We start from the raw sequence: 19,627 nt of genomic DNA, 5'->3' as shown, positions 1-19,627 counted from the left end.
TCAAACAACAAAGAGAAATAAAAGGTATCCAAATTGGCAATGAAGAAGTCAAACTCTCTCTCTTCACAGATACATGATCTTTATATGGAAAACCCAAAAGACTCCACCCCCAAACTACTAGAACTTACACAGCAATTCAGTAATGTGGCAGGATACAAAGTCAATGTACAGAAATCAGTTGCTTTCTTATACACTAACAATGAAAACACATAAAGGGAAATTAGAGAACCAATTCCATTTACTATAGCACCAAGAACCATAAAATAACTGGGAATAAACTTAACCAAAGAGGTAAATGATCTGTACTTGAAGAACTACAGAACACTCATAAAAGAAATTGAAGAAGACACAAAAAGATGGAAGACCATTCCATGCTCTTGGATTGGAAGAATAAACACTGTTAAAATGTCTATACTGCTTAGAGCAATCTATACTTTTAATGCCATTCCGATCAAAATTCCACTGGTATTTTTCAAAGAGCTGGAGCAAATAACCTAAAATTTGTATGGAATCAGAAGAGACCCCGAATTGCTAAGGAAATGTTGAAAAACAAAAATAAAACTGGTGGCATCACATTGCCTGATTTCAAGCTTTACTACAAAGCTGCGATCACCAAGATAGCATGGTACTGGCATAAAAACAGACACATAGACTAGTGGAACAGAGTGAGAGCGCAGATATGGACCCTCAACTCTATGGTCAAATAATCTTCGACAAAGCAGGAAAAAATATACAGTGGAAAAGAGATAGTCTCTTCAATAAATGGTGCTGGGAAAATTGGACAGCTATATGTAGAAGAATGAAACTTGACCATTTTCTTACACCGTACACAAAGATAAACTTGAAATGGATAAAAGACCTCAATGTGAGAAAGGAATCCATCAGAATCCTAGAGGAGAACATAGGCAGTAACCTCTTCGATTATAAGTCACAGCAACTTCTTTCAAGCTATGTCTCCAAAGGCAAAGGAAACAAAAGTGAAAATGAACTTTTGGAACTTCATCAAGATCAAAAGTTTCAGCAAAGGAAACAGTCAACAAAACAAAGAGGCAACCCACGGAATGGGAGAAGATATTTGCAAATGACAGTACAGACAAAAGGCTGATACCCAGGATATATAAAGAACTTCTCAAACTCAACACACACAAAACAGATAATCATTTCAAAAAATGGGCAGAAGACATGAACAGACACTTCTCCAACGAAGACATACAAATGGCTATCAGACACATGAAAAAATGTTCATCATCACTAGCCATCAGGGAGATTCAAATTAAAACCACATTGAGATACCACCTTACACCAGTTAGAATGGCCAAAACTAACATTATTTTGAACTGTAGGAAGCAGGCCTATCTCTCTCTCACTCTCACTCTCTCTCCCTCTCCTTCCTCTGTATGTATGTGTGATTCCTCTCTTTTTTTCTCTACAAAACAGGAATCCTCTAATTAGTGAAGTTTACAGGACTTGGTTCTGAGACTGCTGAAAACTATATAGAAACATTTATAACTTTGAATTATAATAAATGGGTTAGAATGCAACTAACCACTGCCATTAAGCCACAGAAATTAGATTTTATTTCCAGGAAAGTGGAAACTCTCACTATTCTAAAGGCAAAAAGTGAAGCACATTCCTGTGAACAATTTCAGTTATTTCATCTGCATATTCATATTCACTGTGGTGGGAGAGAAGATCTGGGTTCTTGCAGTTCTCATAAATGACGTATAGGGAAATTTAAACTCAGATTTCATAACTGTGTTATGCAATCTGCCAGATTAAAAGTGTTAGCAATAGGTACTCAATCTTCATTACTTTTCACAGCTTATTTGTGGCTTTCTCTTCAAAAAACAGCAACTAATAAGGTTTTTTTCCTATTTACATGAAATCTGCTTCTGGTCAAGAATGTCTACTCCAAGACGGAAAGCCAAGGCCTTGCCTTTCTCAGTAACTTTCTTGTCCCCAACTCAAACTACTCAGAGGTTCCCTCTTAATAAAAAAATGACTATAATTATAATTTTTAGTCTGTACTTACAATTACATTCCATTAATTCCAGGTATTCCCCCCCCACACACACATTTTAACATCTCTGAAATAGGGATGTATTTTATCTAACAACTGCTGGTTTCCAGGCTCCAATAATGCTATCATTGTCAGTGTCTGTGTATGCACAGTCTTTGTCCAAACTGTTCTTATATTGTCATTTCAACTGACATGTGTGCAATGCTCAGATGCTCAGACTCTCCTATTGAACTGTCACTTAAGATATATTTTTAAAATTATGCTATGACTTACTGAATAAAAAAGTTGGAATGGGGCAGTAGGAAGTATAAATTTGAAGTTACTGAAGCAAATATTCATGACAGAAGAATGACAGCAATTCATATTTTCTTGCAAAAGCAAAAGCTAAGTGCTTTCCAGTATGTAAGACAAGAAGATACAGATAGAAAAAATGCTGTATTTTGTTACTGAGATACATACACACAGGTTACCATCCTGTGCCAAGCAATACAATTGAAGTAGGAGAAGTTACCAAATCCCTGGAATAGATGTGGTTTGATTAATTAATGTATTACATAGAACTATTGTTCAAGCAATAAACATCAATTTGCCTAAAATTTTCTGTTAACTCTGGATGGAAGCTACTCAGCTTTCAGCAACATATGATTCAACTGAGGGCAAAAAAAATAAGGCTTTGATCTTCGTCAAAAAGAAAAGTATTTAAAATAGATATCAGAGGCTCCAAAAAAATCAGGAGGGCAATAGTGGCATGCTCTTAAATGCTGCATCAACAATGCTCTTTGTGGCACAGAGGTCACACACACGGCACATAGGACAATGCTTTGTGGAAAAACATGGATAGCAATGACATTTAGAGTTTAAAGATGACTTAAGAGAATCAAATTTTGAATGTGAAGAAGTGTCAAGAACACTTCAACCAATTTATGTTGCTTGATTCAGGCACAAGAGTAACAGATGATAAAATGTAAGCTTTAATAAGTCTAAAAGAGCTCCTTCAATACTTATTAAAAACCTTAAGTGACCAAAAATACTATGTCATAGTTTAATTGACAGTGTTTTTTTCTCTAAGAGTTCCATAAAATAATGCTGTGACTTACAGCACCTTATTGTTGAAAAACAGTAGTAGTACTAATAGCTAATAATTTTTAGGTGACTGCCATATGCCCGGCTCCACATTTGGTATTTTACCTACAGTATCTCAATTAGTCCTTACAGGAATCTGGAAAGGTATATAAAGGTTATCCTCATAACAACTGCACACCTTTGACAAGTAGTTCCCAAATGAGGTCACAGATATAATGCAATTTTTAAAACATGGTTTAGTACTTCTGTACTTGTAGTAGTAAGTAGTAGTATTTTGGTCTTCCAGATGATATAGATAACTAAACATCAAAACCCTGAATCTGAAAATGGTGATGGAGACACCCACGGGAGGCTCAGTAAGTGGTCTATTTCACTGAGACCAAACAAGCAAGGTAATTTTCAGTTACTTTGTATGAAAAATAGAATTTGGATTATGTCTTCTTGAGGAAGAAAAACCTTAGTATATATTTTTTTCATTAAATGTTTATTGTGCTTCAGTCAACCATTTGTAGTAGGCCACAGACAAACTTAAATATTCAATAAAGAGAATATAGTACAGGAAAGGATAGAGCTGCAATGCAAAAAGAAACTCCACGTGCAACAGCTACTCAGATGCTGATGTGGCCCTGCTCCCAGCCTAACTGTGGGAAAGGCAGTGAACCTCTGGTTCTAAACACCTCTGTCTGAACTGGCAGATTCCTCGCCCTGCACAAACTGTGTTTTCCATCAGACTCTGGGCATGCCTTCATGAGAAAAGGCATTGGAGAGCCAAGTTCTCTCACTTTCTTAATCTCATGTTCTTCCTCTGAACCATTTGTTTACTGGTTCAGTAGGATTATAAAGTGAAAGCAAGCTGAAATAAAATCTCAATGGTCATTCTCACCTCTCTTCAAAGCAGAGCCAGTCCTTAGGGTCTGGTCTAGTTCACCACTGTATAGATAAGGAAACCAATGCTTAGACAGTTCCATAATTTGCTTAAGGATGTAGAGCTAGTTAAGTATTTGCTCTAAAAAGGGGGGGGGGCGCGGATTTGAACCCCAGTCTGACATAATACCTATTCAAACCACAGTTTGTATTTTCTAACAATTAGCATTTAGGTTGCTTTCAGTATTTCATAATTATAAAAATAAACATGGTACCAAATAGATTTTAGTTTACTACTTTTAGTGCAGTAACTTAGATTAGTGGTACCAAGTGTTGGATTTGTTTTGTGACCCTTCTTGTCCTAGAGACCTACAACCCTCTGGAAAGCCTACAGCAGAAAATAGGTGGGTATGTCTATTTTACTTCAGGTTTCTCAGCACTATTTATTATCAAGTTTGACTAAATCAATATAGGTGAAGTGTACCTAATAATTGTTTTCACTTGCATATATTCATCACTGGTAAGATTAAAAATTTTTGTATTTACTGGTTTGAACTACAGGACATGTGAATGAATATGTGTATAAATATATACATGCGTGGTGGTCTGGCTATAGATCTATCTATATTGTTTACCATCCACGCAGGAGAGATCAGATTTCACTCTTACAGAACCCAAAAATGTTTGAGATTGCTTGCAAAAAACAGGGGTGGTGAAAATGGAAGGAGAATACTTCCTTTTTTAATAAAACTATACAGTTGTTTGAGGAGAATCTGCAAGCGTGTGGAACACTATGGAAATAAATGGGGTATCAAGCAATCCCTAAATACTTATGTCCAACTATATGCTTAATTTAAGCTTTAATTCTATGGGGATGTAGAAGAATCTGTCCTTACATTTATTAGAATACAAGACAAATGGGGTGCCTCTGTGGTGTGGTTGGTTAAGCAACCGACTCTTGGTTTCGGCTCAGGTGGTGATCTGATGATCATGAGATTGAGCCCTGCTTTGGGCTCCATGGAGTTGGCTTGAGATTCTCTCTCCCTCTCCATTTGCCCCTCCCCCCACTCGTGTGTGCACTCTCTCCAAAATAAATAAATAAATCTTAAAAAAAAATACAAGATAAGCACACTGACCATTTCAGAATATATAATGAGAGCTAAATTGTGTCATAGCACCAAGTGAAATTCATAAGGGAATGGAAGCCAGAATAAATGAGGGAAAGAGAATTGATCTGCCCTAAAAGAGGGTGGATAGAGGAGTAAACAGAAGACACTATGTTAGGTGAAGAAAAAAAAAACACTACTAGCTGTGGCCTGATGCAAAGAAGCTGTGTACCCGTGGAAAGTCAGATTTCCCAGACGAAGTAGGAAAGCAGGGGAGTCACAGAAACTGATTTTGAGAAAGAAGATATGATGGTGCCAAGCAACTGAATGCCTGGCACTGGAGTCCAAACTGAACCAAGAGCAAAGAGAGCCACAGAAAGTATGTAAGTAGATGTGTGACAAGAGAGCAGTGGGCTGAGTCTAGCAGGGATGTACAGGGCATACCAATGCAGAGACATGAGAAGAAAGGCTACTTCAAATGCCACCACAGAAAGCCAGGTAGAATAATGAGGTTGCAATCCAAGGGGGTTTCTGAGAAACATTTCCAAATGAAAAACAGCGGGCCAGAGTGACCAACTAAGCCTGAAGCTCTGTGTGTGGTTACAGCACAGAAGGAGCACTGGTTTTAAAGGAAAAACACCCCAATTTCTACATGTACCCTTCTAAAAGAATGCAATGATCCAGACATCAAAATCATCGCTTTGCAATTGGTAGATTCAAAATAAGTTGGGTAAAGGTATTTTAAGGAAATCAAATTAATATAAATACATTTCTGGGGCTCCTAGGTGGCTCAGGTCATAATCTCAGGATCAAGGTCCTGGGACCAGGGCCCCCACATTGTTGGGCTCCCTGCTCAGCCAGGAATCTGCTTCTCCCTATCCCTCTGCTGCTCCTCCTGCTCATGTTCCCTATCTCTTTCTTACTCTCTCAACTAAATAAGTAAAGTCTTAAAAAAAAAAATACACGTTTAGCCAGGAATCAAAACAGTGGGCATTATGAGGATGATGATGATCATTATTTTCCTCATTGTGGTTGCCTGAATTTCACTTATTTATTTATATTTAAACCACATCCAGCTTCACAAAGGTTTGGGAGTGGCATACAGTGAGAGTGAAGCTTCAATTAATCAATTCTTTATTTATTTAGTATCTCTATTCTTGAGTGCATAAATGATATTAAATGTATCCATTACTGTTTCATATATGCTATACTTAAGGGAAGCTTAAAAAATTACACATCACTACTTGTATATTGTATTCTACTTAGCCTCTATTCTGATGTATTCCAATTTTTAAAACAGCAAACAAGTCATCAGAAAGGCTCTGAGATATGCTATACTCAACACTGACGAAGTAGAAAACCATATTATTATAGAACACCAATTGCATGTAACTAGCAACAACACAGAGTATGTGGCCACTATGAACATGAAACTAATTCTTTCATGTTTATCTAGTTGGCTAAAATCAAGGGGATTACCAAAATATTTATTTTCTCTACTATGTTCCCATATACAGCTTGTAATTGTGATGATACTTCAACAGTCATAAAGGCAGACTTGATACTGACACCAGACTTCCTCCTTTTGTTTGCCTTTTAAGAAGAGGTCATTAATAATAGCAATGATTAGCCATCTCACTCATCACTCAATCCAGACAGGAGGCACAATGCCCCTTACATCAAACCTGCTCTGTGACGTAGAAGCCTTCAAATCTTGTAAGTGAGCCTCGATAAGTCTCTCTACACAATAGGATTTCCTATTATAAACATCTGTTTTCTCACATGAACCATGTTGAACATGTTAAAAATAAGTTTCTCTTTCCATATCAGTCTGTCAAAGGCATAATCAATCAAAAACTAAGGCTGAAGGCCCAAATCTCCTTCCTCCACTGATGGAAGTTTCCACCTTAACTTTCTGGGGGTTTGAAAGTTCAATACTAAGGAAGATAACTGTTAAGGTCTTAAGAACACAATAAAGCTTTTCCTTTTCAAACAGTAGATAACATCTACTAAAGATATTAAATGCACTTTTAAGGAAAAGAAAAAGTGAGGCAAAATGCTATACAATGTGCCAGTACTCCTTCTAACTCTAGGACTGTGTGTACTCAGGTCTCCAAACCAGCACACTGTTGCTCTTTTCCTTAGAGATTCCTCTGGAGTCAGGTGGAACATAAATGAACATTTTGTGGAGAAGTCGCAGAAAGTCCATTTGGAAATAACAATATTGTTCTTCTTTGCTCTCTTGCCATCTTCTGGACTTTGTGTGAAAGAATCTTAGTCATCTAAGCTGTTTGGTAAGAAAATGAAAAGCAGATCTGTACAGAGATCAGGAAGGGCAAAGAGGATACACCCACATACCAACCACAAGTGATAGTGACTACCTAGAATGCTCTATTCAAAAGGATTCTGAGGTCATGTGCAGGCTCAAGAGGAAAGAATTTGGGATGATTAGAATGTCTACCAAGGTCATGTGAAGGGGAAGTAGCAGCACTTGTGCCAGCTTATTGCCTCCCTTTTATGTAGATGCATTTATCTCCCTAGAGAAAGCCTGGTTATTGTATGTGACCAGGCAGATGGTACCAGAATACCAGAAATAAGGGCTGCTAAAGCAAACACCATGACATAACTTAACATCAGCGTCCTACCCTTCTCTGGTTAATTTGTTAAAATGTGCTGAAATTGTTAACCCAATTGACAAAACCCTTTCTCTTTTAATGATGGAGAGTACTACGTAATAGAAATTATTGTGGTGAAGGAAAGGTTCTATATCTGCACTTTCCAATGTGATAGCCACTAATGGTAGCCACATGCGGCTATTGAGCAGTTGAAATACAGCTAGAGAAATCGAGGAACTGAAATTTTATTTCACTTTAATTCATGTAAATTTCAATTTAAATAGCCACATATGTCAAGTGGCTACCATATCAGACAGCCAATATGTTTACGGCTAAATGTGACTAGAATCTGTTTGCTTACAACATTGAAGTAAATGGGATCTAACTCCATTTTGTTTATTGAAATATGCTGAGATCCTAGAACACTGCCTGAAACATAGTAGATGCTTAATAAATATTCATTGAATGCATAAATGACTGGATAAGATTCCAAGTCAGTCCTGAGGTGTGTAAAGTTTTGCAGCTTTTGGCTTTTATACAACATCATGAAAGGGAGATAAATGTACTATCACAATTAAACACTCTCTCAGACTCAAACCAGGAACTCAGCCCTCATGGACCTAAGTAGAGATAGTATTTTCCATAGAGCTTCAAATAGATAAAGGGTCAGTAGATACATGTTTAAATTCTGCATTGCGAATACTCTGAAATCTCCTCAGCCCCTAACCTGAGAAGTAAGAAAAAAAATTCATTTTAGAATTGCCCCATCAGGTACTCTAAGAGAACACAGTATTTGGGGCAAAACTTCTCTATTATGACAGGAAGATGATACGGACACTATCATATTTATTATCAAATCCACTGATGGAACTGAGTTTAAGAGCTCTTTTTGGAGATGCCAAAGAAAACACTTAAAGTCTTTCTTAAAGTGAAAGGAAGTATCCCTACAAAAACACATTTGGCATATGTAACTTTCAGCACTTTGGAAAAGTCACATGTAATAGTCCACAAACACCAGCATTTATTTGCCCCAAAATAGTTATGAGAAGTGGCAAAAATAGAAAAGCATCACTAAAGAAACAGACCAAAGAAAACAACGATGAATTCTGTTCCAAATGAGATGGTATTTAAAAAAAAAACAAACAAAACTACTGATGATATAGTATGAAGAACATTACTTTTCATTAGTAATTCTAATTAATTAATTAATTAATTCTAAATATTTTTGCTTTGTGAACCTGATGCCTGTAAGAAAATATTCCAGAGTGAACTCAGGCATTTCGCCTGCCTTTGTGACACACACCACCTCAATAACAATACAACAAACCATTATGCAATGCTATGTGAAATGTAAATAAAATATCTTCTGAGTACTTTCTTCCACCTCTCAATACTTATGGGGACATCTGACCTTGAACTGAGAGTCTCTTCTGAAAATGCTATCCACATGTCTGAAGTTCTCCCCCTCACACATGTACTCTGCCATCCACTCTCAACCAAACCGTCTAAATTACATTCAGATTTCTGTGGTATCATAATAACTTCAATATGGGATATATTTTCAACATTCTGGTCAGAGACTCCTTTCTTTCCCGCCTTACCCTCCCTCCAAGTTATTTCAGGTTTGCATATTTCATTTTCACATCTCAGTGGGATACCCATCACATAACATTTATTTGTGAGGTCTAAAGGCATAACATGGGGGATTGTGAACTAGCATGTCAAAACCACAAACTGCATGCGTATGTCTTGAAGAATGAAAAAGGAATCCTTTTTTCTCAAGATATATAAGCTGTCTCAACAGTATAAGTCCAAAGTGAATACCACGACCTAATTAAAGATGAAGAGCATAACAAGCAGTATTAAAATGTCTGTCTTGATTCATTCTTCTCCAAGTTATGTTTTTATCAAGTGTCCTGTCTCATTAATGACTTCAATAGACATTACGAGTATACACACCTTCTAATCTCACCAAATTTAGAAGAAAGTTGAAAGAATTTTCCCCTCCATGTTTTGGGAGGTATGACAGCACAGAACACAGTGGCAGGACAGAAAGGAGCTTTGAGAAGATGCCTCATCCATTCACCTGCCTACAGGGATGAACGTACTACATACTCCCAGCAGAACGAGGCTGTTTCCAAAGTTCCCTAAATTCAGAAATACCACAATCTCTCTGGGAACTAAATCCCTACATTTGAGAACCTCTATTTCAAGGAAATTCTTCCCCTGGGTCTAACCACACTTCAGGATCATGTGAGCTGTGTGGTCAAACAGGGCCCCACGTTCAGAAGGGCCCCACACTTGATTTAATGCTTTGCCATCACCATCTTGAAATTCTTAATAATGTTATCTTTGAACTTGTGTTCTGTAAGTGAAGTCCGATGGGACAGAGAAGTGTTTCTGAGAGGGGAAGACATGCCCAATATGCGTGGCCTTCTCCCTTTCTGTCCCATAAGCTTAGAATTCCATGGCCCCTGAATGACTGGGAGTCAGGGAGACTTTAAGCAAGTACAAGGAAGGTATGTTACATATAGACTGATTAAGTGGGGCACTGACAGCCCTTCAAGGCTTTTCATTTGCACCAAAACTTGTTTTGAATGAAGAAAGGCAGCAATAGATTTAAAAAAAACAGGAATGAATAAGGCAGTCCATTATATCATGTTACTTTCCCATATTATCCAACTATTACACTGAAAATGGTAACAGAAGGAAGGGGAAATAGAGTAACACAGAGTTCCTTTTCCTTTCCCTCCTTCCTTACTCATCAGTAAGCTGAAGATGGACAGTGTTGGTAGATGTGTACACATCAAGAAGTGAAATAAAAACAGTTAATTTTGTGCAGTGATTCGCAGTTCTTTAAGACCGAAGTACATATGTATGTATGAGCTACAAAATCCAATTACATAATTTGGGTGATTAATATTTGTATTAAGACTGGCATTGTACACTATAAAGAATAAGGGTAAAATTCATGCTAACAACTTGAATTTTTAATTTTCCTTCATTTAGAACAACATAAAATAGCATATAAAACACCATGATGAAAGAGAGATGGCAGAAAGTAAAAGGCTTGTTTTGGTATCCATTTTAACAACACTTTATCACTTTTTCCTACTTTTTTGAACAATCTATGTTTTCATTTTGCACTGGGCTCTGCAAATTATACAGCTGGCCCTGCCCTGCTTCCTCATGCTCCAGATTATATCTACTACATCTGTTCTGACAAGTCAACTCTTGTTAGCTTTCACCCTTCTCTCCAGTCATTGACCCAACAAATGTTGTGCTATGGTCAGGCATTGTGTCAGATGCTGAGAATATAAAAATAAGTAAGATATAATTCCACTCTATTCCATTATCTCATTTAATTCTTACTCAACTTATTGCATAGGTCCTATTACTGCTTCCAGCTTAGAGCTACAGAAGTAGAGATTTAGAATAGCTAGAAAACCTGCTCAGAAGGACTTTATCATGAAGTGGTGGAACCAGGAACTGAGGCCACCCACATCTTTCTGACTACTAAATCTGAGTTTATAGTTATCATTCTTACTAATACACTCCTAATTGTACTGTTTTCTATTATTACAACCAATTTTAGCAGTAATTTTATTTTCTCAATCTAAGATAAAGGTGTACTCTAAATTCTTTTCCAATTTTTTATTAGTATTTTGTTTAGAATATAAAATATAGTTTCATTTTTTTATCTGACAATATTTTGACCCAATTATAGAAAATTACATTCAACTGACAAAGACTGATTTTCAAAATCTTGTTCATGACTTTGTTTGCTAAAATATAGTGTATTAGTTAAAAACATATGCTTTGAAAGTACCACTCACTAGTTTCCAAAAGGTACTAAACTCTCAAAGCCTAAATTTTTTCATATATAAAACGAGGATGAAAACAGTACCTTAACTACCTTATTGGGACATGTTTAAGATTAAATGAGATAATCCTTGTGAAACACTTAAGATACCACCTGATGCCTACCTAGTAAGCACTCAAAAATGCTAGTTTTAGTACTATTATTTTTAGTTCTGTATTCTCATAGCTGTGTTTAAAAATTAATTTTAAATGACTTTTTTCTTGAAATGGTTTCCTCTAATACAGAAAATTAAGTCCAGCAGTTTCTAATTTCTAAGAAGTATTTTATTTCTTTGTATTTAAAAGCATGTAAGAAGTTCCCCCAAAATGACACCTGGTAGTCATATAATCCTCTAAAATTCAAGGGCTCTAAAATATTTTTACTCATATAATCTTTCACCAAAAATTCCAAATATGAAGCCTCATTTTCCCCCGTTTGGTTCTAAACTGTCTACTCAAAGGGTCAAGAGTAAAGGAGTTTATACACTATATATAAAGAACTATATAAATCTAGCAAAATATTCCTGTCACTTACCAAGGCTATCTCAGCTCTCCCTAACCCTGGAAGTGACACTTAAATTTAAGAACATTGTGCAAATTAAAATGGTTGAACTGTTTTCTCTGGTGGAAAAGGAAAGGATTAGCTAATCTGAAGGTTTACTGCCATCGCTCAGGCAGTCAAATGACTGTTTCCGTGGCTCTAAGTGATTGAAGAGCACATAAAAAATAGACTGAATACCACATAAAAATGGATTATATACCTATTTTAAAAATAGCTCTAGAAAAAAAAAAGGTCTTTATTTGACATTTTTATTATGGTTTAAAGAAAAGAAAAACAGTATCTGGGTTAAAAAAAAAAAAAAAAAGCCTCCATCTGATACCTTAGAAAACATGATAGCCACGTGAGATCTTCCTAAAACCACACTCTTTTCAGTAATGATAGTGATGGCTGTTACCACTGCAGGCTTGTGGGTCCTTACCAATTCTTGAGTGTCCTGCTGCAGTGGCAGAAATGCTGCTTCCAGAATAGCAACCTGGTCAGGACTGAGCTTCTGCCACAGCCCAATCAGCAGAATCACCAGATGGGTGGCACTTCTCAGCTTGGTGAATGACTGGAACAGATTGTCTTGGTTTTCCTCTACTGCATCTGCTAGAGCGATTACCTGCAGAAATGACAAACTTCAGTTGGGGATAATTTCACAATTCTTGAGTCCTCAACAAATTACATTTGGCACACTCTTGTTTTTCTTTAAAACAAATTGATGAACTTTGTCTTCCACAAACACAAGCTATGTTGAGTAATAAAATAGTTATCATTCATCTGTTCACTTCCTTCTTCTAAAAAAAAAAAAAATCCCTAAGGTAATTCCAAACCCATATGGCCAGGAGATGAAAATATCCATGAAATCGGCTTAATGGGGACATTGTTCAGAGTCTGCTTCACCATCAATTGACCTTCTATAATATGTGATAATACAAGTAACCCTAATACAGTTACTTTAGTCTTTATTACTAGCCACAGAGATTGATCAATTAAAAAATATCAAAATAACCTCATTTGCCATGTAATTTAAAATAATGACATCATTATACCCTTTTTAGAAAATAACTGCCTCTGATTATTATTCTTTACTTGTTACATGGTGCTGGGATATCCAGTATTTCTTTATTATAACTAAAAGGTAGATAATGTTCAAACATTTGACCAATTGAGTAATGTCATTTTTAACACAAATGTCAGGCACTAGCCCACAGGGACCTGAATGAAAAAAAAATGTTCAGGGTGTGTTACCTTTACAATGCCAAATCTACTTAGGATAAAATTGGCAGGAGTAGAATTGGCTTTTTTTTTTTTCATCCTCCTGAATAATCCTGTGGAAAAAAGAACTAAAGCAACAATTGGATGGAACATCCAAGACTGCCCATTGGTGTTTTATTTTAATGTCGTGGTGAATTTTGTGCTCATTAAAAGTAATGAACTGACTGGCTCAGAGGCGCAAGGCGTCTGACAGCCCCCAGAACAGGAATAGTAAAAGCCAGGGCAACGTGAGCTCCTTTCTATCAGTCCCTGCCAGCTTGAAGAACTAGAGCTTAGATGACTTTCAGAACTCTAGTGCACATGAACCATTTGGTGATATTTCATGGCTTATTGACCCTGGCCCAAAGGGCTTGTTAAAAAATCATCATTCAAACAAGTAAGGGTTTACAGCTGTGTGGTCTCCCAAATTCCATGTGTAGCAACAGGGCTGTAGGGGGACAGTCCTCAGAGTATCTGGGAGATGTTGGAAAAGAAATATAGTTTAGGAAAGACAAAGCAATTGAAGGTCCTTGCCTGACAATGCTGGGTAGACCAGGATTCTTCATCATTTGGGGTTGCAGGAGATAGAAAAGACAATCACAATTCACATTCAGATCTCCAGGGAGCCCTGGGAGTTTGGACCAAAGTCAGCATTACAATAAAATGCACTGCTTACTATGTACCTAATACTGTGCTACTTCCTTTCCATAGGTATTCAAAAAAGTACATGATATCTTATAGTCCATAAGGATCTTATAATTTGCTGGACAGGAAACATACATAAACAACCAATTAGTGGAAAGAAACATTACTGTAATAATGTCCTAATTGTGCAGAACAGAAAATAAGTATAAAAGAAGTTAGCAAAGGGACAGATTACTACGGGCCAGAGTTAATATCCCTGGGGCCTCTTTTACTCAAATGAGGCTTGGAACTCATCCCTTCCCTATTACTTCAAGAAGTCCCCTCTAAAAGACAGAGGCCACTTTCCTTAAATCAAAACACCTGGAATCATCTGCTTCTTTACCCCACCCTCACCATGATTACAACTGAATCCTGTTAAATTCTATATTTATTTTCTTTTCTTCCTGTGAGTGTTACCAATTAAGCCTCATTGTGAGGACCATCATATAACAACACAGATGTCTTGTCAATAAGCCCAAATCACACAAAGATCAAGGTCATAAACACCTCAGTGCCAGGTATATGCAAGAATTTGCAGGAAGCACTCTAGGGAATTCAATGGCGACAAATCTAATCTCTACCTTCAGAGAGTTTATAATGGAGAAAGGAAAATATGTCAGAGGCAAATGTTGATATTGTAGGGAAGACCCTACGAATGATAAAGGAGAATGTCATTAATATTATAATCATTAGGTTAATAATAATCCTTGTAATTAAGTGAGCATAGACTACATGCCAAACATTCTGCTGTGCCAGTACTACACACAGGGATGCAAACTGTGCCTGTGTTTGGAAGGGCTCCATAACTGGTTTAATGCCCTGCTGTCTCTGTCTTGAAATTCTTCTTCTTCTTCTTCTTCTTCTTTTTTTTTTTAAGAGAGAGAGGGAGCAGGGGGAGGGGAAGAGAGACAGAGAGAATTTAAGCAGGCTTGATGCCCTGTGAGGAGCCCAATGTGGGCATGATCTCATGACCCTGAGATCAAACCTTAACCAAAATCAAGAGTCAGACACAACCAAATGAGCTACCTAAGCACCCCTCTGTCTAGAAATTCTTAATAATTTTATTTTTGAACTTGTGTTTTATAAGTGAGGTTGATGAAGGAGTAAGAGACACGCACATGAGAAGAGGAGATAACGCTCATTAACTCGCAGCGTTAAATGTTCTTATATTTGCACTTAAAATTGGCATTGCACAATATAAGACTAATGTTAAAATTCAAGCTAATAACTTTAAGTTTTTTCTTACTTGGAATAGCATTAAATAGAAAATAAAAACACACCATCAGGGGTGGAAGGATAGACTACTAAAGAAAGGAAAAGCTTTGTATTTTAGTAGTTATTTTAAAAGCAAATTCTTCCGGCCTTTGAACAAGGGCCCTGCCTTTTCATTGTGCACGGGGAACTGCAAGTTAAGTAGCCAGCCTGACCATCACCTAGCAAGTGAGAGACCAGGATTCACACTTGGAGTCTCTCACTTCAAAGTCTGCATGCAACCTGAAGCACCTTCTAGGTTCAGAGACAGGCCTTATTGACTCTGGAGCACTTTAGGAAAGAAAACGTAGAGGAAGAAACAGTGGTGTGCTGGAACCAACTTGTCCAGCTCCTACAGGCTCCAAAGAAAGGATGGGTCATTTGATTTTCAGTTTTGTATGTCAGCTATTAAACTCGGCCATTACTAAAAATTAAGTCACATAAACTTAAAATTAAATAAATTACACCAAAACAAGGGTAATAAATACTCAAAACTCATTGCTTCCTAATTAGTTTACTATTGTCGAGACCCTTGAGGTTATTTATGCTTATTGTATCTGTATGTTGAAAACACTCTGCAATGGTGGGTTATTGCCCATTTCTTCCCAGCTTTGCATTCAGTGACCTCCCATTGGTAGACTGAAATCAGCCATGGCAGAAGTATTTACAACATGAACATCAACAAATGTTACAAAACCGTGCTTCCTCCCAACACCTCTCCTTCCCAGAGAACCAGCATGCCACTGAGAGAGGTATCAGAAATTCATCCTTAAGAATAGATACTGGGTAAGGGTGCTTTAAAAGTGTAGGAAACAACTTGAACAAATGCATTAAAACAGAAAAGTAGAGGCTGCTTGTTCAGGAAGGAGCAAATATTCCAGTTCGGAACAGCATTTGATGAGATCAAAAAAAGGAAAAAAAAAAAAAGGTAATCTGGGCAACTGTTGTAGAGGAACCAGAATGTGAAGAGCATGCACATAACAGCACAGGTCCTGGGTGGTGGTGGAGTACTGTGAGTGTGGGTGTTCCCTGATGGAGGCTGCATTCAAAGCAGCTATCGATCATAGTAAACATTTGGGCATTTGCTGGGACTTAAAGTAAGGCTGTTATGCACGTTCCTCACTATCAAGGGAAAATTCTTACTAAGTGTAACAGCATGTCAGTTCATAGACCCACCCAACTTGCTAAACACAGCTGTGGTGGAAGAATGACTTCTCAGTGAGACAGCAGCCCAAGCCACAGGATCTTTCCTGAGCAAGGCCCAAAATACATCAATCTGGGAGAAGCATCGTTTCTCTAAGTTTCGGTCTTGCTAGTTATATTTCTGTGCCATTGTGGAAAGTCTGCTATCCCCAAACGGTCACAGAAATTGGAAAGAAATGGGATAAACAATTCCTTATGTAAATTACCCCCAAGGAAAATCTTCCTGACCTACTGGCCAGCATGAAATACTAAACAGATCTCCATGTTCTCAATTTAGTTCTACATATAACAGCCAAGTTTACTTTGTTCTCCATAAGAGCCAAATGAATTTAGCAGAATTAACATAGTAAAAAGGGCTGGAAAATATAGACCCATCAAGATTTAGATCTGTCCCACCAAGGCCTAGAGGATCTCACTGCTCACCTGGAACTGCAAAATGAGGCCAACCAGCTGCTAGGGCTTAAATCTGAAGGAGAGTGATTTTTCAGTGCTCATCACTGGCTGTGCAAGATGTATGTTCCCTGGGTGTTCAACAGAACTACAGAAAGGGAAGGGTTTAGGAAACAATAAATGCTAATGATTTCAAGCACAAATGTGTTGATGGCCTTTGTTTTGCTTTTTCGAATTGAAGGTTTCCAAATAAAATGGAGACTCCAAAGGACATCCGTGTCCAACTGCCATATCAGTTGATGCCAAAGTAATGAGGCAGAGGCCCAGGGAGCTGCTTGCAGGAAAATGCTCAACTCATAAAATGAGTGTGAAATTAATCCCAAATACTTCCAGCTGCCAAGATAGGCTCTAAAATTGGTTACAGGAAAGCAGCAGCAGCAACAGCAGAGTAGACATGAATCATACTATGTGAACACAGACATGTCCAATTTCTTCACCTAAACTCACCATCAAAGCTGCCTCCAAATCTTATGTGTGGCACACAGAACCCTATTACGTTGCTGCTTAGCTATCATTTACTGAGCCCTGACTGTGGGCCAGGCACTATGTTAGTGCTGTTATATCCAGATTACCACTTGGTCTTCAGGACTATCCTCTGAGATAGGAATTCTTGATCCCTGCAGCCCCTCTTTCCAGATGAGGAAACAGAAGCTTAGTGCTCAGATGACCTTAGTGCCTGTGGTCCTGAACTACAGCAGAGAAGCGCCAGGATTCAAAGCTGTCTCCTGATTCCCCACTGAGTGCTTTTTCTTCTGCAACAGTACACAAATATATACTGTAGGCCCCTTAAAATAATACAGTAGGTTTTTATCTTGATAATCAAACAAAGATACTAAGGAAAAACACTACTAATACATTACATCCATAACAGGCATATGTGATTTAGTTAAATTTCCCCATTGTTGGGGCTTTTACCATGAGGTCAACTCAAGTTGGAACTTCCAAGCTTATTTCTGCCCAAAGTTATAGTAAAAGAAAATTATTTCATCATTTGTAAAGGATGGGGAGCTTTTTTTTTCCTTAAAAAGTTGTATTAGTTTCTATATAATTCAAAATTACGAAGACTTTAGAAATGAGCTATTTATTTACTACACCTGCTCCTTTAGTGAAGCTCATTTTTCAAAGGGATGTATCATTTATTTTCTACAAATCTCAGACTACAATCTTTTCAGTGGTTGTTGTTATGTAATAATAACTGTCATCATTAACTGAGGGCTTCCTAGGAGCCGGATACTGCGCTAACCTCCTTAAGAGATTAGCTCATTTTATTGTCAAAACAATTATGAGGTAGGAACTATTATTGCCCCCCATTTTATTTTTTTTTTAAATTTTAATAAACATATAATGTATTTTTATCCCCAGGGGTACAGGTCTGTGAATCGCCAGGTTTACACATTTCACAGCACTCATCATAGCACATACCCTCCCCAATGTCCATTTCCCCACCACCTTCTCCCGTCCCCCCTCCCACCAGCAACCCTCAGTCTGTTTCATGAGATTGAGTCTTTTATGGTTTGTCTCCCTCCCAATCCCATCTTTTCATTTTTTCTTTTCCCACCTCCCCCCAACCCCCCCCCGCCTTGCAACTCCACTTCCTCATATCAAAGAGATCATATGATAGTTGTCTTTCTCCGACTGACTTGTTTCGCTAAGCATGATACCCTCTAGTTCCATCCACGTCGTCGCAAATGGCAAGATTTCATGTCTTTTGATGGCTGCATAGTATTCCATTGTGTATATATACCACCTCTTCTTTATCCATTCATCTGTTGATGGACATCTAGGCTCTTTCCACAGTTTGGCTATTGTGGACATTGCTGCTATAAACATTCGGGTGCACGTGCCCCTTCGGAGCACCACGTTTGTATCTTTAGGATATATACCCAGTAGTGCAATCACTGGGTCGTAGGGTAGCTCTATTTTCAGTTTTTTGAGGAACCTCCACACTGTTTTCCAGAGTGGTTGCACCAGCTTGCATTCCCACCAGCAGTGTAGGAGGGTTCCCCTCTCTCCGCATCCTCGCCAGCATCTGTCATTTCTTGACTTGTTAATTTTAGCCATTCTGACTGGTGTGAGGTGGTATCTCATTGTGGTTTTGATTTGTATTTCCCTGATGCCGAGTGATGTGGAGCATTTTTTCATGTGTCTGTTGGCCATCTGGATGTCTTCTTTGCAGAAATGTCTGTTCATGTCCTCTGCCCATTTCTTGACTGGATTATTAGTTCTTTGGGTATTGAGTTTGATAAGCTCTTTATAGATTTTGGATACTAGCCCTTTATCTGATATGTCGTTTGCAAATATCTTCTCCCATTCTGTCAGTTGTCTTTTGGTTTTGTTCACTGTTTCCTTTGCTGTGCAAAAGCTTTTGATTTTGATGAAATCCCAATAGTTCATTTTTGCCCTTGCTTCTGTTGCTTTTGGCGATGTTCCTAGGAAGAAGTTGCTGCGGTTGAGGTCAAAGAGGTTGCTGCCTGCATTCTCCTCAAGGATTTTGATAGATTCCTTTCTCACATTGAGGTCCTTCATCCATTTTGAGTCTATTTTCGTGTGTGGTATAAGGAAATAGTCCGATTTCATCTTTCTGATGTGGCTGTCCAATTTTCCCAGCACCATTTGTTGAAGAGGCTGTCTTTTTTCCATTGGATATTCCTTCCTGCTTTGTCCAAGATTAGTTGACCTTAGAGTTGAGGGT

The 19,627-nt window shown here is 37.8% G+C and overlaps 1 protein-coding gene across 1 annotated transcript in view; it reads right to left on the bottom strand.

Moving 5' to 3' along the window:
- The window catches only part of BBS9 (Bardet-Biedl syndrome 9), a 452,280-nt gene that overhangs the window by 87,473 nt on the left and 345,180 nt on the right, over positions 1–19,627 (bottom strand). Inside the window, exon 20 of the mRNA XM_080818332.1 lies at positions 12,530–12,712. Coding sequence (XP_080674458.1) covers positions 12,530–12,712 — 183 coding nt within the window. The remainder of the gene's footprint in view (positions 1–12,529; positions 12,713–19,627) is intronic.

This window comes from Martes martes, assembly GCF_963455335.1.
Source record: "Martes martes genome assembly, chromosome: 11".
NCBI lineage: Eukaryota > Metazoa > Chordata > Mammalia > Carnivora > Mustelidae > Martes > Martes martes.
Note: the sequence above shows the minus strand (reverse complement) of the source record. Positions and strands in the feature narration are given on the sequence as shown.